General features: G+C 53.3%; 2 protein-coding genes across 3 annotated transcripts in view; one reads left to right on the plus strand and one right to left on the minus strand.

Annotated features, from left to right (window-relative positions):
* POLG (DNA polymerase gamma, catalytic subunit) lies at nucleotides 1-9,322 on the plus strand. Its single transcript, XM_032195001.1, has 22 exons — nucleotides 1-578; nucleotides 664-859; nucleotides 1,320-1,487; nucleotides 1,635-1,781; nucleotides 1,894-1,973; nucleotides 2,200-2,382; nucleotides 2,465-2,607; nucleotides 2,683-2,809; nucleotides 2,893-3,117; nucleotides 3,198-3,315; nucleotides 3,462-3,521; nucleotides 3,672-3,794; nucleotides 3,989-4,149; nucleotides 4,265-4,318; nucleotides 4,389-4,506; nucleotides 4,685-4,820; nucleotides 4,898-5,144; nucleotides 5,244-5,366; nucleotides 5,608-5,779; nucleotides 6,047-6,255; nucleotides 7,220-7,380; nucleotides 8,484-9,322. Exons 1-22 carry the CDS (start codon nucleotides 1-3, stop codon nucleotides 8,543-8,545), a joined length of 3,591 nt encoding a protein of 1,196 aa, XP_032050892.1. The 3' UTR covers nucleotides 8,546-9,322.
* Nucleotides 8,036-19,096, minus strand: part of FANCI (FA complementation group I) — a 24,676-nt gene continuing 13,615 nt past the window's right edge. Inside the window, exons 22-37 of one of the 2 annotated variants that reach the window (XM_032194895.1) lie at nucleotides 18,698-18,862; nucleotides 18,102-18,281; nucleotides 16,653-16,816; nucleotides 16,222-16,298; nucleotides 15,624-15,740; nucleotides 14,728-14,779; nucleotides 14,016-14,143; nucleotides 13,819-13,887; nucleotides 13,617-13,704; nucleotides 13,151-13,332; nucleotides 12,223-12,279; nucleotides 12,083-12,142; nucleotides 11,278-11,361; nucleotides 10,087-10,182; nucleotides 9,708-9,833; nucleotides 8,036-8,997 (exon numbers count right to left, since the gene is read on the minus strand). In XM_032194895.1, coding sequence (XP_032050786.1) covers nucleotides 8,932-8,997; nucleotides 9,708-9,833; nucleotides 10,087-10,182; nucleotides 11,278-11,361; nucleotides 12,083-12,142; nucleotides 12,223-12,279; nucleotides 13,151-13,332; nucleotides 13,617-13,704; nucleotides 13,819-13,887; nucleotides 14,016-14,143; nucleotides 14,728-14,779; nucleotides 15,624-15,740; nucleotides 16,222-16,298; nucleotides 16,653-16,816; nucleotides 18,102-18,281; nucleotides 18,698-18,862 — 1,711 coding nt within the window. In that variant the 3' untranslated portion in view covers nucleotides 8,036-8,931. Of the gene's footprint in view, nucleotides 8,998-9,707; nucleotides 9,834-10,086; nucleotides 10,183-11,277; nucleotides 11,362-12,082; nucleotides 12,143-12,222; nucleotides 12,280-13,150; nucleotides 13,336-13,616; nucleotides 13,705-13,818; nucleotides 13,888-14,015; nucleotides 14,144-14,727; nucleotides 14,780-15,623; nucleotides 15,741-16,221; nucleotides 16,299-16,652; nucleotides 16,817-18,101; nucleotides 18,282-18,697; nucleotides 18,863-19,096 lie in introns of both variants that reach the window. The other variant, XM_032194893.1, reaches the window with a different exon arrangement.

The following is a 19,096-nucleotide window of genomic DNA, read 5'->3' on the forward strand; positions in this document are numbered from 1 at the left end:
ATGCGGCGTGCGCTCCGGCGAGGCTCGGTGCTGTGCCCCGGCGCACCCCGGCACCGCGCCTCCAGCTCCTTCGCCGGCCGCCCGCTGCCAGAGAGCCCGGCCGAGGACGCGGAGCAGGGGCAGCGCCGCGTCAACCCCCTCAACATCCAGATGCTGTCCCGCGGCCTCCACGAGCAGATCTTCCGCGGGGCCCGGGTGCGCTACTCGGAGGCGGCGGTGCGGCGCAGCGTGGAGCACCTGCGGCGCCACGAGCTGTGGGGCAAGGAGACCTCGGCGCTGCCCGACGTGGAGCTGCGCCTGCCCCGCATGTACGGGGACAACATCGACGAGCATTTCCGCCTGCTGGCCCAGAAGCAGAGCCTGCCCTACCTGGAGGCTGCCGAGGAGCTGCTGCGCTGCCGCCTGCCCCCCACGCCCCCCAGCTGGGCCTGGCAGCTCGGCTGGACCCGCTACGGCCCCGACGGCCGGCCGGAGCCCATCGACTTTCCCCAGGATCGGGCGGTGGTGCTGGACGTGGAGGTGTGCCTGGCCGACGGGCACTGCCCCACGCTGGCGGTCGCGGTCTCGCCGCACGCTTGGTGAGATGCTGGAGGGGTTTTCTGGGGTCCCGCGGGTCTCGGCGCGCAGCCCCTGAGTGTTTTTGGATGGCCGTGTGCCCCGCAGGTACTCGTGGTGCAGCAGGAGGCTGCTGGAGCAGCGTTACTCCTGGTCCAGCCGCCTGAGCCTGGCGGATCTCATCCCGCTGGAGAGCGCCGCGGGTGCCGGCTGTGCCGGGCGGCAGGAGCGGCCGGAGCGCGTGGTGGTGGGGCACAACGTGGCCTTCGACCGGGCCTTCATCAAGGAGCAGTACCTCATCCAGGTGCCCTGTCCTGCAGGGGCTCGTCCTGCCCGCTTCGCTGCTCTGGCTGTGTGTAGTGAGGGCCGGGTGAGACCCGTGCCGATGCTTCGTGCTGGCACCGGGGGTTTGCTTCCCAAATGATTTGCATCAGCGCTTTGGGGTGGTTTTGGTGATGCTGTTAGGCATGAGAACCCGTGGGTTGTGCTCGCCTCGTTTGGCAGCACCAGCCCCGTGCCTTGCATTTGTCCCCTGCATGAGGGGCTGCGGTGGGCAGGCTTTACAGGGTGGTGCTCGTGCGTCCTGTGAGGATGCCACAAGCTCTGAGGTGGCCACAGGCACCTTGGGGCTCTCAGGAGAGGGGTGCTGGGAGGCAAAGCTTTGCCCTGGCACAAGCATCCTGAGCGTGGCCTCGCAGCTCAGCAGTTTTGCAGCGCGTTTCTCCTCCAGCACGCCCGGCACCACCTCTCCTCCCTCCTGGCAGGGCTCCCGGGTGCGTTTCCTGGACACCATGAGCATGCACATGGCCATCTCGGGGCTGACGGGCTTCCAGCGCAGCCTCTGGATGGCCGCGAAGCACGGCAAGAGGAAGGGGCTGCAGCAGGTCAGGCAGCACATCAAGAAGACCCGCAGCAAAGCCGAGGGGCCGGCGGTGAGTGCGGGGCTGCGCCGCTGCCGCCCGGGGATTTGGGGTGGCTCTGCCGGGCGAATCGCTCCCAGCCCGTTCCAGGCGGGCGGGGGCTAAAATAAAAATAAAAATAAAATAAAAAATAACGGGGTTGTCCCCTGTGCCCGCCAGGTCACGGCGTGGGACTGGGTGCACGTCAGCAGCATCAACAACCTGGCCGACGTGCACGCGCTCTACGTGGGCGGGGAGCCGCTGGAGAAGGAGGCGCGGGAGCTGTTTGTCAAGGGGACCATGGCCGATATCAGGGATCACTTCCAGGTGCTGGGAACGGGGCAGGGGGAGCTGCGGGGTGCTTCTCGTCTCGGTGCGAGGGGTTTGGGTGCTCCTGTGGCCGCCTCCTGCTGCTGGTGACGCCGTGCCGTGCCCCCAGGACCTGATGTCCTACTGCGCCCGCGATGTCCAAGCCACCCACGAGGTGTTCCAGGAGCAGCTGCCGCTCTTCATGGAGAGGTGAGGGGGCCCGGTGGGAGGCTGGGGACACTGTGACCCTGCTGGGGATGGGATGTGGCTGATCTGTCCCTGGGGAGGCCGGGAGGGTGCTGAGCCCCGTCCAGGAGGCTCTCTCGTCTCCGTCTGGGGGTGAGGAGGAGCAAACAGCCATTGGTGCTGTGCCCCCCTGCTCGGAGGGCATCTCCCCTCCGGGAGGATCCTAATTTGGGGCTGCCTTGGGCCGCAGGTGCCCCCACCCCGTGACGTTCGCAGGGATGCTGGAGATGGGGGTGTCCTACCTGCCGGTCAACGGCAACTGGCAGAGGTACCTGGACGACGCCCAGGGCACCTACGAGGAGCTGCAGAAGGAGATGAAGAAGTCCCTGATGAACCTGGCCAACGACGCCTGCCAGCTGCTGCACGGGGACAGGTACCGGGGGCCAGCCGAGGGGAGGGGGTGGCGCCGCGCCCCCACCCATGGGTGCTGGAGCACGGCCGCGGCGTGCCGGCAGGTACAAGGAGGACCCCTGGCTCTGGGACCTGGAGTGGGACACGCAGGAGTTCAAGCAGAAGAAACCCCCGAGGAAGAAGAAGGACCAGAAGGTGAAGGAAGGCGAAGCCCCCGGGGCAGGATCGGCGCAGGAGTGGCAGGAAGGTGAGTGTGGGAAGGTTTAGGGGGACCCGGGGCTCGAGGGATGCTCAGCCCCAGGGCTCCCCGTGTCCCCCCCAGACCCCGGCCCCCCCACCGAGGATGAGGAGCTGCGAGCAGCCCCCGAGGGCAGCACCCTCCTGCAGCGCCTGAAGGACACGGTCACACTGCAGCCCAAGAAGCTGCAGCACCTCCCCGGCCACCCGGGGTGAGTTGGGGACCGCGGGGGTGCCAGGGGCTCGCTCCGTGCTCCCTGTCCCCTTCTCCACCACCCCCAGTATCCCCCCCCAGGTGGTACCGCAAGCTGTGCCCGCGCCTGGAGGATGAAGGCTGGGTGCCGGGGCCCAGCCTGATCAGCCTGCAGATGAGGGTGACCCCAAAACTGATGCGCCTGGCCTGGGACGGCTTCCCCCTGCACTACTCGGAGAAGCACGGCTGGGGATACCTGGTGCCGGGGCGGCAGGACAACCTGCCCGCGGCCCCCCCGGGCGGGGAGGGTCCCGTCTGCCCCCACAGGTGAGGGGGGACGCAGGGGGTGCCCTGTGGGGGCTGAGCCGCGGTGCCTGGCCACCTCCTCAGGGTGGGTGCGTGCGCAGGGCCATCGAGGAGCTGTGCCGGCAGCACCGGCTGGAGAAGGGCCGGGAGCAGCCCCCGCAGGAGCAGAGCGTGGAGGACGAGCTGCTGGTGATGGACGGCAGCAGCATGTGGCAGAAGGTGATGGGCTGGGAGGGAGGGGGCCTCCTGGTGTGGGTAGCAAGGCTGGGCTTTCTCCAATGCACCCGTGAACACCAGCAGTAAGAAAAACCCTTTAATAACCTGCCTGACCCCGTCCTTTTTGGGGTGGCCTCTCTGTGCCGCAGGTGGAGGAGCTGAGCCAGCTGGAGGGGGACGTGGGCAGGGCGGACCAGAGCTTGGTGCAGGTAAACGGGCTTTGCTGCGGGGTTGGGACCCTGCATCCTTCCCCTTTTCCTCAATTTCCCCCCTTTAGCCCCGTGCTGGGGGCTCCCAGCGGGTGCCCACATGGGGCAGGAGGGCCCCGTGCCCCCCACACCTCGTGGTGTCGGTCACAGGAGGAGGGGGGCGAGTGGGGCGAGCTGCCGGAGGACAACAGCCGGCCCTCGTACCACCACGGCAATGGGCCCTACAACGACGTCGACGTCCCCGGGTGCTGGTTCTTCAAGCTGCCCCACAAGGCAAGTCGGGTCCTGGTGCTCAGCACCCCCTGCTACCTGGGGCTGCGTCGCCCTGCCCCACAGCCCAGCCTCTCCTCGTGTCCTGCTCTACTCCTCCGGTGTCCCTAATCCTGCCCTGTGGGGTGGGAGGGCACGTGGGGCTGTGGCGGTAGCAAGCGGCGGCACGCTGAGCCCCGAAATCCGTGCTGCTAAAGGACGGGAACGCCAACAACGTCGGGAGCCCCTTTGCCAAGGATTTCCTGCCCCGCATGGAGGATGGCACCCTGCGGGCTGCCGTGGGGCGCACCCACGGGACGAGGGCCCTGGAGATCAACAAGATGATCTCCTTCTGGAGGAACGCTCACAAGCGGATCAGGTGAGCAGCCCCGGCCCCGTTGCCACCATCCCACACATCTCAGAGCGTGTGTGTGGAGTCCCTACAGGTGCTCAGAGCAGCTCAGCACCCCCTGTGCCCCCACGTGTCTCCGCAGCTCGCAGATGGTGGTGTGGCTGAAGAAAGGGGAGCTGCCCCGCGCTGTCACCAGGTATGGGGAGGGACGGATGGTGCTGGGGGGGCCCCGTTTTGTTGGCGCTCACCCTTTGCCCCTGTCCCAGGCACCCGGACTACAACGAGGAGGACGACTACGGAGCCATCCTGCCGCAGGTGGTGACCGCGGGCACCATCACCCGGCGGGCCGTGGAGCCCACGTGGCTGACAGCCAGCAACGCACGGGTACGGCCGGGCCCACGGGGTTCGGGGCACGGCAAGGGGGTGTCCGTGCGTTTTGGGGCAGCGAGTGTGTTCTGTATGGGAAAGCGGAGCTGGGGCGGGTCGGAGTCGTGCTGGGATGCAGGACGAGGAGGAAGGGGCGTTGTATGGGGTGTGCTGAGGATGGCATCACATCCCGCAGGCCGACCGCGTGGGCAGCGAGCTGAAAGCCATGGTGCAGGTGCCTCCCGGCTACGCCCTGGTGGGCGCGGACGTGGACTCGCAGGAGCTGTGGATAGCGGCCATCCTGGGCGAGGCGCACTTCGCCGGCATGCACGGTGAGCAAGGGCCCTACAGCGGGTGTCGGCACCCCAAAACGCTCGGCATTCAACCCCTCCCTCCCTCCTCGCCGCAGGGTGCACGGCCTTCGGCTGGATGACCCTGCAGGGGAAGAAGAGCAACGGGACGGACCTGCACAGCAAGACGGCCGCCACGGTGGGCATCAGCCGGGAGCACGCCAAGGTCTTCAACTACGGGCGCATCTACGGGGCCGGGCAGCCCTTCGCCGAGCGCCTGCTGATGCAGTTCAACCACCGGCTGACGCAGGAGCAGGCGCGGGAGAAAGCCCAGCAGATGTATGCCGTCACCAAGGGCATCCGCAGGTGGGTGCTGCCCCCCGGGGCTGTGGGGTGCGTGGGGACGGTGTCCCCGTGGGTGCTGCCCCGGCTGTGGGTCACCCCCAGCTGGCTGTCACTGCCCAGGTTTCATCTGAGCGAGGAGGGCGAGTGGCTGGTGAAGGAGCTGGACCTGGCTGTGGACAGGGCAGAAGATGGCTCGGTGTCGGCCCGGGATGTCCACCGGCTCCAGAGGGAAGCTGCGAGAAAGTGAGATGCTGTGACCCCAAATGGTGCTTGTGGGACGGGGGCGTGAGGCGGGGAAAGGCCATGGGTGGTGGGCAACGAAGGGGCCGGGTGGTGGCAGCTGTCTCAGGTCCACCCCTGTCCATGGGACTGGGATGCTCCCAGTGTCTCCCAGTGCGTGAGCAGCAGCAGATGGCCGTGGGGGCTGCCCCAAACCAGAAGAGGGTGTTTGAGGCTCCCTCAGACCCGCCTTCTGCCCCGACAGGTCCCGAAGCAAGAAGAAGTGGGATGTGGTGGGCCACCGGGTGTGGGCTGGCGGCACTGAGTCCGAAATGTTCAACAAGCTGGAGAGCATCGCCTTGTCCTCCTCGCCACAGACCCCGGTGCTGGGCTGCCACATCAGCAGGGCGCTGGAGCCCGCCGTGGCCAAGGGCGAGGTAAGGCCCCAGCTCTGCCCTCCTGAGGGGCAGGAAACCCTACAAACCCCTCAGAGCTGCAGAAGAAACCCACGGGTGTTGGGTCCTGCTCCCCTTTTCTCAGGGGAAACACAGGAACCCTCAACAGCCCCTCTGAGAGGAACAGGCCCAGGCCCTGGGTGTTTCTCAGGGCATTTCTCTGGGCATTTCTCCTCGTGTTTCTCCCAGCATTTCTCCTGGTGTTTCTCCTGGCGTTTCTCAGAGCGTTTCTGTGTTTCCTGCCCCCAGTTTCTGACCAGCAGGGTGAACTGGGTAGTGCAGAGCTCGGCCGTCGACTACCTGCACCTGATGCTGGTCTCCATGAAGTGGCTCTTCGAGGAGTTCGACATCAGTGGGCGCTTCTGCATCAGCATCCACGACGAGGTGCGCTACCTGGTCCAGGAGCAGGACCGCTACCGGGCCGCCCTGGCCCTGCAGATCACCAACCTGCTGACACGGTGAGATATGGGGCTGGGGGAGAGAGATGGGGCTGGGGGAGAGAGATGGGACTGGGACACCTCCTAGGGCCAGTCCTGAGCACGTCTCCTCCCATTACACGGGGTTATGGTTCCCCTCAGCTCTGAAGCCCCCTTCCCCGTGCTTTATGGCGTGTGGTTTATAGAGGAGTTGGCCAAAAGCAGAGCTATTTTCTGCCCGGCTGAGGTAAGGATACAGCAAACAGCTTTTCTGCGCCCGGGCAGCACTCGCAGCGGGGGGAGCCGCCCTGATGCTTGTGCCTTTATCCCAGCTATTGCGAGCACAGGGCTTCCTGCTGGGAAAATCCAACATCTGCTCTGCGTGGGAGGATTAGCCAGCAGTGAAGGGCTGGGTTTGGCCTTTTCTTCCTCAGAGGCTGAGCCTAGCAATGCTGCGTTCCTCCCACAGCTCCTCCGGCGCTCCTTGACCCTCCCGCTCCCCGGCACTCCCGCAGCACTTTGTCTGCCAGCCGCTGCCTGCCACGGGTGCAAAGCAATCTGTGCCGAGGGCTGAGCGGGGTTTTGTGAGGCTGCCTTTGTTCCAGCCCAGCCTGCGGCTGATCAAAGCCCCCCTCGTGCAGTAAGAGGAAAGGAGAGCTGGCTGCGCCTGAGAGAAGTTGGCGGGCTCGCTCCAACTTTTAAGTGCTGGCTGGTTCCTGCCTTTGAGAAAAGGCCGCGGAGTTCTTTCCCCAGCGGAGAACAAGCGGTGCTCATGGTGACAGAAAGGGCTGGGCACTGAGCTTCCCCGTTAAGCAACCTCCCTGGCTCTTTTTTCCCCAAGGGGCGCTGCCTACGAGGGATTTTCTGCTGCTTGGGACATGAGGGGACACAGTTTGACACCCCTGTCACATCCCTGCTGGGCTGTGCCACGCTGCCTGCTGCAGCCTGGGTGTGACAGAGCTGTGTGCGCTGTGGCACGGCCCCACTTGCTCCCCTCTGTTTCCAGGTGCATGTTTGCCTACAAGCTGGGCCTCCAGGACCTGCCGCAGTCGGTGGCTTTCTTCAGCGCCGTGGATGTTGACCGGTGCTTAAGGAAGGAGGTGACCATGAACTGCGTGACACCATCAAACCCCACGGGGATGGAGAAGAAGTATGGCATCCCCCAAGGTGAGCAGCAGCCCTCTGAGCGCCATCCCCTATAAAAGCTGGAGGCCCTACAGGAGCCTCCCTGCTGCTGGGGGTGAAGCCCAGCCTCAGGGCCTCCACCCCCTGGTGCCAGCCCCTCCCTACCCTGCTCGCCTTTCTCAGCACTTGGGCATTTTGTGCTGCTGCTTCCAGCTATTTCTGATAAAGAAATCAGAGCCTGGCTCTGTCAGCCCATGCACAAGTTCGCTTTGTGCCCCTCAGAAGGCAGATGAGCCTTCCTCTCGTCTTTTAAACACAGCCCGAGCCTGACTTGTTCCCTCTGTGAAATGAGACAGCTCTACAGCTGTGTATGTCTTGCCCTCCAGGCCCAAACATTTCTGCCCTTCAGTGTTTTCTCTCCATCCCCCCTCTCCCTCAGCTCAGCAGAGCTGGGTTCAGAGCCCAGCCCATGCTGCACGTTTCAGCCTTGGCAGGGCTGTGTCCCTCCCCAGCAGCCCCGAGGCTTACAGTTGTCCCTAGGTGCACCTGACGTAACCTTCCAACTGCTGCAAACAAACATTTAATTGTTGGCTGGGAGCTGCTTTAAATAGCACCTCCTCACTATGCAGCAGCATTTTGCCAGATAAGAGGAACCTGCCCTCGGAGTTGTTTTGTCAGTTATTGACCACATCAGACATTTCAGCCTTAAGCAGCCTTTATTAGGAGTTCTACAGGTGAAGTGTGCTTTCAGAAAAAAAGAATCTGGGCTCTGTGGGCAAAAAGGGTACTTGTGTTCTCATCAAGAACAAAGCAAATTAAATAAGTGCATCGGGATCAGCAAAAATGTAACACAGCCCCTACTGCTGGCTCTCCAGAGCATGCTGGCACCTCTCTGCTTCTTTGGCACTATGCGTGGCAGCGAGCTTCAGCTCTGAGGGAGAACAGCCCGTGTGCTGCTTCCTACTAGGGCTGTTTTCTGCACTCACAGCACCATACAAACGAGAAGTTTGAATAAATTTAGGGCTTTCTGTGCTACATGCTCTGAACTAAAAGCAACTAATTACTGTTACTCTTGTATTCGTATGTTGTACAGTCTATAATTGTACTGCAGAATGCACGGAACTCATTGTCCCATTGTCTTCCAGGAGAAGCACTGGATATATATCAGCTTCTTGAAATAACCAAAGGTTCGCTGGAAAAAAAGTGATGACGCTCGAGTGCCAGAATGACAGTTGTCCAGAGAGCGTGCCAGAACCCGGCTGTCCTTTCAGAAGCACATCTTTTGTCAGGGACTGATCCTGGGTGAGCTGCTTGCTTTTTGCTGGAAGAAGGGATGTTCCTGAAGAAGAGAACTGTGGTAGCAGCGTGTTTGAATGGCAGAGGCACTTCTTAAGGCAGCAGGCAGCTTTAATACCTGAGACGCTTGACAAGAGTCACTGTTTGCACACCCCAGGCATGAAGAAAGAAGTCTTGAGTATTTGACAAGAGAAAAAGGAAACTACTATCTCTGTACACACGGTTCTTCAAGACCAAGGTGAATCTGCCGCAGAACAGGCACTGCAGGAGGAGGGGGCAGCAGTGGCAACCGCACCTTTATTTTTTTCGTCGTCTCTTCTTTTTGGGTTCCTGGTTCTCATCTGGCTGCTCTGCTGTGGTGGACTGGAGAGAGGAGAGAGAGTACCAGTACAGGGTGAATGTGTTTGTGCGAGTACTCTAATGAACGTTTACTTGAAGAAAGCAGACTGACAGAACAGGATTTAGCACTTTTTCCTCCCTAGCAAACATGGCCTGAAATAGAGGACTCCTCTCACCCACCACAGCTTTCCCCCGGACCTCTTTACTTCATGCTGGAATTCAGACCCCAGGTTCTGAACGGCACAAGACAAGGCCTGTTTGTTCAGTGCTGGATTCTGGCTTGTTGATGCTGGTTACACTCTGGGAAATATGGGCAAAAGCACCAATAAAAACCTGGACAATCAGCAAAGGAAAGTGGTGTGTCTTCTGTCCAGCACAAGCTGTGCTACCTTCCCCAGCAGCGGCTGCTGGAGGAGGCCAGCCAGGCCTCAGGCAATGCTGACAGACTTCTCAGCTTGCTGAGACAGGCAGAGGCAAACAAGAAGGTTTATAAACAGTCCTGCTTAACACCAGGCATGCAGCCAACTGGTACTCGGACACAAAGGTCACTTAAGGCAGAGGGCTGGACTGCAGGGAACACTTCAGGCCTATTTGCTCACTCCTCTTAGCTTACTATTGAAGCGAGGGCTAACCCAAGCGAGACAAAACTGGCCTAGTTTCCATATACCTAAACAGCTCACACATACACATGGCAGCAGAAACCCAACAGTAACAGCAGCAGAAGGAATTCTTACCTGGTCATTGTCCGGTTCATTTTCAGCATCCTCTGTGTTATGCTCCTGCAACACGCTGTCTAGCATGGACGCGTTGATGCGGAAGTCCCGGGAGGTACTGAGCTTCATGTATTGCATCAAGTTCACCTGCAGCAACCGGGGGGCAAGACAAAGGGCATTAGCTTCTTAGTTTTTTACCCTGCCTAGTCCTACACACAGAACTAGAACAAAGTGTGGTTTAGTTAAGCCTGAAAGAAGGGTAAGGTTCTTACACTTTCCTAATCTGAGCAGCAATGGAGTGATTTTTGTTTTTATAGTGAAACAGCAGTAGCCTTCTACCGTGCCACGGTACTGCTGTTCCATTGAGCTCATATCACAGAAGACCTCTGCTTTACGTTACCTTTGATTTCTTGGACAGATGGATAAGGAACTTCTCATACTGCTCTATTGCAAAAATCAGGTTGGGGATTGGCTTGGTATCCCGAAGCACCTTAGCCTGAAGTGCAGAAAGGTGGCAGGTCAGATTTGAAGCAAACAGCACGAAAACTGCCTTGTATAGTCATCACTAACACACATCCCAGCTATGGCACTACAGCAGCACCTGTATTTCTACCAGCAGTTTTGATTCCCCAAAAGCCAGTGGTGCTATAGCAAGACACAAAGGCAACAACCATTCCAGTTCAGAGAACTGTCTTCAGTAGCCTTTTTCCACAGCAGTCCTGCTTTACCTGCCTAGTTTGTTGCTGGGTTTAACCTGCCTCCCAGAATGGTTCTGCAGCAAGGCTCTTCCACATATATCTATTTTTTTCTGCAGTCCACAGCCCCAATATGCCTGACAGCCAGAGCAGAACTCGCTCTGCTCCAGCTCTGCTAAGACATTCTAAGCCTATGCTTTCCAGGCAATGAGCACACTGCTGTTTCATCACATTTCTGCCCTGTATATTTCATACCACTAATGTTTGTTCCCCATGCTGACAGGGGAGTGGCAAAAGGGTATGCAGCATTTCTTAACGTTTCCACACACTCAGGAAGTGGCTAGAAAGATCAGGCTTGTGGTTTTTAAACACTTAGCATCACAGGAATGTCTGGGACAACAGACAAGACAGAGGAGACACCAACAATGAGCGTAAACAGAGGACACAAAAGGCCAGGAACCTGCTTACCTGTTCCCAACAAAATCAGCCAGTCAGTATCAGCTGCATTACTTTAACAGAATCCAGTATTTTATCTTTAAATGTACTGATAAAATTAATAAACCCTTGCATAGCATATAGTATTAGCTCCAATAATTTTTTCTATTTCTGTAATTTCATAGCTTATCCCAAACACAGAACAGTCAGACAACACAAGCTATCCAGACTTGACCTTTTTCCATCCCTAGGAGCTTTTAGGTTACATTTAGTATTTTTATTTAATTTTTTGTAAACTTTTCTCTGAAGTTCAGGTTGCAGAAATTAGATTTTTACTTAAAGGCCCAAATGACAATGTGTCATTGGTGATCTCTAAGAATCCACCAGGTAAAGCAAGCCTTGAGGCATGATCCCAAGTTCAAACGTAGCCCGTATTCTAATAGAGAGCAAGACAATCTCACCATGACTGTGGAGACTGCAGCAGCTTCTTCTTTCTTCTTCTTTTTCTTCTCTTCCACAAAGCTTAAGCTCTCACTATGGATGTTCTGAAGAAGGAAGCCAAAAGATGTGGCATTAGAGGGTAAATAGGGTAGGAAAGGCCAGCCAAGTAAGGCCACAGAAGGCTTTGCTCTAGCCAGCTAACACAGCATTTACCAGCTACGTGACAGAAAGGCAGTATGTAAGGATGGAATCTCACAAAAAAAGGAAGGAAAGAAAATAACTTAATGGTTTATACATTCATAAGCATGTATGTGTGAGACATCCCCAGCAACAGTAGCTTTGCATGCCACTGTATTTTCCCCAACATGCCAGGTCTGGTTTACAAGTCCTTTGGTCCTCACTCAAGCACCCACTTCCTGTCTAAACAGACAAATCTCATCCCAGGTTGCTTTCTTTGGCACCCACAGCGCTTTGTGTGGTGACGACTGCAGTGTCCTTGACCTTTACTTGCCACCGTGATTAACAGCAGTATCAACTGCATCCAAAAAAGGCACATGAGCAGAAGGGGAAATAAAAAATTAGCTAAAAACCAGTTCCCTAAGCGTTTTCTTCCTTCCCTGCTCAAATAGAAATCAACATGCCTGGTCCCAATGGTACTGAAATGTCTTACACTATTATTTGACATATTAAAACTTAAACTATAAGACGCTCAAGTCATGTCAAGAAGATTAAAAATCCCAAAAGGTGCCCGTGCACTGCATCTGATTCACCATTCTGCATCAGACAGATGAAGTATGATTTTACCACAGTTATTTTAGATCCTACCTGTACATAAGTAATGAATGAGTAACACTGTGGGGTCAAATGGGAACCTGACAGCTTCACCTGCAAAGAAGCAGAGAGGCTGGTGTTACTCCCAGCTCAAGACAATGAGCCATTTCCTCCAGCAATTTGCTCACACTCACCAGCTTTTCTAGCCTTCCTGGAATCGTATTCGAGGTGCTGCGGCAAGCTTGAATATACTGCAAAGAAAACGTGAATGAGTCTCTTTTGGATGCGCTGTTCCCACAACCTGTACTTCCAGGCAAGGGCTCAAAGCAGCTCATTCAATTGCCACTGACCAATTAAGAAAGGAAGTTCTGACAAAAGGATGAGGAGCTCAGAGGGCTGCCTGCTGTCCTCAGATCAGAAGACAACAGGGTATCATTTCCAGAGCATCCAAGTCTTGTTTCAGTTTAAAATAAAATTCTTTCCTATGCCAATGTTCAGAAAGAAACGAGGAACACCGTAGATTGCCTGAGCATAAATTGAATTCTTCTGAAACCAAGACTGCTGAAGCACATACAGCATTGTAGAGGCTACAGCAGTAGCAGTACTGCTCGCAGTGAGGAGGGCAGTATTTACAAGAACTATCCTCCCTAGCGGCTGGCTATAGCCCAAATGACCTCTGCATTCCAGAGCTGTGAGAGCTCCAGGGAATTCATCATCTTGTCTCAGATGAGTTCCCCGGTCTGATCTCGTGTCCCAGTTGCCCCAGGTTCAATGCTTTGAGCCTTAGATGGGAATGAGTGGCAAGGGCAGGATTGCTGGGCACTGTGAGAATATTGTTAGTGCCTACAAGAGACACTGGAAAGAACCAGTCTCAGCCAAGCACAGTCAAAGTCAACTGGAGAAAAGCTTTCTTTTATCTCCCCTGGTATTACCTATCACTGCTGTGGAAAGGTCACGAAACTGAGTGCATAAAAGCCAATGGAATAAGGACTCATTTTATGCAAGAGATGAACAGCCCAGCCCTGAGTAGCTGCTGCCAGGGGTCACTGCGAGCTTGCTGTGGCAGATGGGGAAAAAGGTTTTAGATCCCAGCCAGCTCACTGTCAGCAGAGCTGCACTCACATGTTTGATGAGGGAGGTGAGGATTGTGTAGGTCTTGCTGAGGCTTCTCAGCAGCGTGTCCACACAGCTCCCTGCAGGAAGCGCTGTCTGCACCAGCTCATGAAAAACCGTCAGCAGAGTTCCCAGCTGCAGAATTATGCCCTTCTCCAGAGCCTGGGTCTGGTTTGATGCCTGAGTAGAGTCTTCTAGTAGAAAGAGAGGAATACTATATAAATGTGTGTCTAACAAGCCCAATTAGGCAGGTGGGAGACATAAAAGACCACTTTTTGTCAGGTGCACATAACACCAGTGTGGCACAGGGAAAATAACTGGGGCAGGGGTTGTGACAACTCTCACTGCTGATGTGAAAACAACTCAAGGGAGAGTTTACCTGCCCTGAGATGATGCTACCTGAGAATCCTGAAATACTTTTTTGTTTTTGTCTTTGACAAAGGTGTAACAGTAAGAAGTGGGCCACTGCTATTACCTGATGTGTCTGATCCCAGACTGGTAAGTTTCTTGATAAGCCAATCCACCTCTTCAAGGACCTTATCTGCCTGACTCAGAACCAGCAGCTAAGACAGAAACAGCAATAACAAAACAGGTTCTTGGAGGAGTTTGACAGAACAGAAATCTACACGTCACTTGTAGCAGTGGCTGGTTGCTCCATCCACACAGCTTTGACTCACGCAGACAGTAGGGGCTGCAGTCTTGGCATTCACTATGGCAAAATGGGACCGGCTCTCGACTTCTATGTCCTGGTGGGGGGGAGAGAAAAATGCTGGTGAGCAAAACTTCAGCTCCTACTGCATGGTTTGCATCCATCTATTCTGCCCTGACAGAACTAAGTGAAGAGAGGTAAGCTGCTGTGGACTCTGCATCATACCTGATCTATGTCTCCCAGGCAAGCATGGATATCTTGTGCAAGTTCACGCAGCAGACTGACAGGACTCTTGTACTGAACATGGAGGCTGAAAAGGAGAGTCAGCAAACCCTTACAGCAAGAGATGTCCTCTGTGGGGGAAGGAAAGTAAAACAGGATGTTAGCAGATGTAGAACTCCTTTCACTATTCAGGAACATCATACATCCATTGAGGGAAAGTCTCAGATTCAGTATGGAGTTAAGTCTACACTCCCAGAAACACAGTAAATGAAAATCCTATCGAAATGCTCTAGTTGCAACAGCAGAGTTTACAACAATGGGCACTGTGCATAATGCTACAAGGGGGAATAACAGAGCCCTCATCTCACAGGAAAACAGTGCTCAGAAGCACCTAGTAAGCACAATACAAACTCTGGCAAGAGTAATGTTTTTCCAGAATACAAATCCAAATTTGAGCAACAGGTACACTAAGTAACAAGAGAAAAAAGTCAAGTAAGTAACTTCTCTTTTTTCAGCTGCTCTAGTATTTATAGGGATGAAGTTTCTTTCCTAATAGCCATGCTAATAAACACAAAGTCATGGCAATCTGCCACAGAATAGCACCTGAATCTATCTGCAAGAAAGAGATGGAAACAGAAAAAAGAGCAGAGCATTTAAGAGACTATTATCAGACCTGAGACATCACATCCAAACACACCCCTCAGAGCTTACTTACCTAGAGCATTTTCTTTGCAAATTTTGACTGTCCATGTCAGGAACTGAAGGAACTGTATAAGAGGAGAAAAAAAATATTAATGGTTTGAAACAGAACTCAAAACACAAAATTAAACAACAACAACAAAAAAAGCAAGCAAGCAAAGAAACAAAAAGAAACACAAAAAGAGGTCATTCAAGACAATGAGTCACAGTGAAGGGAGACCAGCAGAGTCCCCTTCTGGCAGAAGGGCATTCAGCCATGCTCTGTTAAATTCCACAAGGAACATTTAACCTACTAACAAGTCAAAAGCTGAGATGCAGGACACAGGAATGGCTATACCTGCCCTCTGACAGAGTAACAGCTCCATTTAATTTAAGGTAAATGACAACTCCAGACTTCTAGCACACTTTTAGCGCAGTGCCTAATATGTAAAATTGGGGCACCTCTAGTCTGTGCTTTAGAAAACGCATCCTTGCACGGAATAAATTAGGCACTCAGCCAATCCGTTCTGAAAAGCTGTATTTGGACTAGTCACAAATCTGCTGGCCTTTTTTGGCTTTACTCCCACGTGGAAGCCAAACCACACCTAGGCTCTATCAGGGGTTGCTTCTCATGGAAACAAACAGTTTGGGCTCCAGATGCCCAAAGGCAGCATCAGAACGTGCAAGGGGGAGGGTGGGAAAGTAACTTGTTCTTAACTGTTGTTGCAGGCATTTGACAAGATAATGCTTGACAGCTTACTAAAACTGTCGGTTTGACACGGTCTGGTCTGCAGGAGAAGGCTAGAACATGAACACACACACACGTCAAAGTCCAGATCAAAGCCCTCAGATATCAACTCAATCTGGTAACGTTCCTCCCACATCTATGATTGCTACACACATCCTCACCACCCCAAGAAGGTTGTGAAGTACCTGCTGAGACGTTGGGTCCAGGAGTTTGGACAAAGTGGAGAGAACGGTGACAAGTAACTGAGTTTCCTTGGAGTTGAAGTCATCTTCAGCACTGCTGAACTGGTTCACCAGAGACCTCTGATCATGGGGAGGAAGGACAGAGACACTGAGCTCACATGCTTGTTGCGGGGACGTTTTAAGAAGTAAATAATCAGAAGCTGCAGCATATAAAGGAATTTGCAACGTTCAAGAATGAAAAAAAAATATAAAGAGAGGAATCTTCTTTAAGGAGCACACACCGATTTTTTTTTTTTTTGAGTGCTTACTCTGAGGTTCACTTTTGATTCAGTGTGACTTCTGCAACTTACTCAGGTATGTTTTGTGCTGCATTGCAGGACCTTAGAGCTCTCTGAATACACGTGCACTTCAATCCTGCCCTGCACACTGCCCTGAAGAAGCCTTCCTTAAGGATCAGAAACTTTTCTGAACAGCCAATGACTCACAGTGTCAGAGTTGCTAGTGTATACTTGATTCTGTGGTCAAGCAATAGAGAACTAACAGCATTTTCTGCCAGAATTACAAGTGCTTTGGAACACTTGCAGCACACAGTGGTACTTACCTGAAACTGTCGGATCTGGAAGGCAGCTTTCTCTGTGACATTAATATCCGCTGCTTCTGCGTCACCATCAGTAGTATCTGGCAGACAGAGAGGTGCAGAAAAGAGCTAAATGCCAAGAGCAGAACACAGGATTTATTTCCAAAAGTAGGAAAGACTGAAACTGCTCACAGCTAGGGAAGGAATACAGACTGTAAACCTGTGGTGAGCACAAAAACACGCTAAAGGCAAACCTCAAATAGAACACTGTATCAGACCCCAACTATCCTCTGCTGACAGACTGATGGCAGGTAAACATATCTTGGAACTGGCATGGAAATCCATGGCTACTGAACTCTCCTTGCTACTGAGGGACAATGACTAGACCCCTCTAGCTATGGATAAAGAATACACGTGGGCTGAACATGAAGGCTAGCATTGTACCACATGCCTACCCAGGGCTTGTAGAAACTGGGGGATCCTAGCAGCATACAGCTGCTGCACCGTGTTGAAGATCCGCAGACAACCTTCCAAGCACAGCAGGGAAATGCTTTTGCCCTTCTTCTTCCCGGACTCTTCGACAACAGTGGGAATTGAAGTGTACCTCCAAAGCAGGACCCTAGGGGATGGGAGAGGAGTTGACAACACACGCTCCTGTAAAGCTGGCTGCACAGTGCAAGAGCCTAGAACATGGCTAATCACAGAATCTTCGGTTCATATTTTTAATATAACTAAATTGGAAGGTCTTTTTCCTATAAGAGCAGGGCGAAGAGATCCACTTTAAAGAAGACTGTTTCAATGTGAGCAGAACAGCCACGGCTTTCTGCCTGCACAGCTAAATAACTTAATCCTTCCCACATGCCAAGGGACCTTCCAACCCCAAGTCCATTTTTAAGGACTCCTTTCTTTCACGCAGTTTTTCTTCTGTCTCAGACTACCCAAACACTGACCACTGGTGTCAAATCTGTCAATGACAAGAGCAGCTCATCTCCTGGCAGTCTAAATTTGTGAAATGTCAGCTATCTCCATAGGGCTCTATATAAATAAAATCAGAAAGGTAAATGCAGGCAAAGCAAAGTGAAAAGCTTCGAAGAAAGCTAAATTGTTTGGCCTTGAGGAGACATTTCTATTTGCAGGCAAACACCTTTTTCCTGCCCCTCCAACTGTTCTTGTTCCCTTTCTTATTCTCTCTCCTTTCTTCTCATTAGTTCTCTCTGCTGTGTAGATGAACTTGCTCTATTTCCATATCCAATCACGCAAATATGTACCTCATATTTAGCTCCAATGACTGCAACAAAAATAGTTTCATCTATGGGATGAGACAAAATATACAGGTAATTTGGTTTTTTGTGCTCTCTGCTGAGAAGGATCTGAAGCAACCACTTGCACATATGACCCAGATCCTAAAAGACATTTAGTTGCTTAATATTCTCAGATTTCCAAAAGATTAGATGCCTGAGTATCTTCAAACACCTTGCAAACATCCTAAAAAAAAATGTTTTCTGAATCTGGTGTCCCTCTTATACCTGTTTTACAGTGAAGTGAATTTTAATTTCATAGTTTTCCAGAGGCCTCAAGAATCTAGCCTGTAACCATGCTACCTCCCCTGTGACTCTAAGTGATGAACCAAAAGTCAGAAAGAGGATTAAAATGAGAGTTTGATGTTGTTTGGTTCTTCCAGACTAAAGTAAAAAGTTAAGAGTTGTATCACTCACTCTGGCACCGAAACCATAGTTGCTCCACTTGATTTCTCGGGAGGAAAGAAAGGCAACAATCTAATTCCAGTGATAACAACCGTTTCAGTTACAGACTGCATTCTTCTTTCAAATCCATGAGAATCTAAACTCCCCAAAATGCATTGCTGCTTTTCAGGGCTGATGACTGCACATTCCACAGTGACTCACCGTGTGATTTTGCAGAGGTTCTGAAACATCTTCTCAGGATTTTGTCCGTCTGGTCCATCGGTTTGTCCCGTTTCCTCCAGCTGCTGCACCTTCTGCAGCGCTACGCTGACAGCATAGCGCAAGAACTCCGTGTTGGAGCGCAGAACCGCCAGGCTCTCCTCGTGGCTTTGGGCATCGTCCCTGAAGAATCAAGAGCACTGTCAGGGAATTGAGGATGCACTGAAAAAAGCACAAGGATGGCCTATCAGCACTGCGTCTCTTCACACCAGAGCTCTAGTCACAAGCAATACACTGTATAGAACAGAACTATCACTACACCTACTGCTTGCTTTCAGTTTGCCACATTAAATTCAAGATCTAAATATCCATTTACACAAAAAAAAATCACTAGCTGAATCCAGGGTGGAAAAGACCCTTTGTCTGGAAAAGACACATGATGCTGCTCTCCAGACAATAAGTGCTGTTACAGAGGCTTCGTACAGACATGAAAACGTCTGTATGGTTTACACAGTGCACAAGATCAGCCAGCATGCAGACACCACGGAAGCAGCTTGTGAGCAGGCCTGAAAGCTACTCCAGATGGGACAGCTTCTCACCTGAACAGAGCTGTGAGCAGAGTAGATACAAAACCCATGGACAGGAAGCTCCGTGCAATTTTGTTGCCCAAGGCAGATTTGTTCTTTCCGGCTTTCTCCCTCAGGATTTCAGAGAGTTTGTTGTAACAGGTAAACAGGCCTAGGACATCCTCAAACTTGTTCTTACTGCAATAAAGTAAAGGAAAGCATTAGAGGAGAATTTAGAGGAGAAACTCCAGTCTTAAGGTTCCCCATTCAAAGCTTCAGCTGCCAAATTACACAGACACCTTCTAGATGATAAAACTATGACATGACATCTCCCTGACAGTGTAAGCCTCGTCCACTCCTTCTTGACCTGCCCTTTTACAAAATGTTATATCACAGCTCCCACAACACATGACATTCAGAAGACACTCCCAA

This window comes from Aythya fuligula, chromosome 11, assembly GCF_009819795.1.
Source record: "Aythya fuligula isolate bAytFul2 chromosome 11, bAytFul2.pri, whole genome shotgun sequence".
Taxonomy (NCBI): domain Eukaryota; kingdom Metazoa; phylum Chordata; class Aves; order Anseriformes; family Anatidae; genus Aythya; species Aythya fuligula.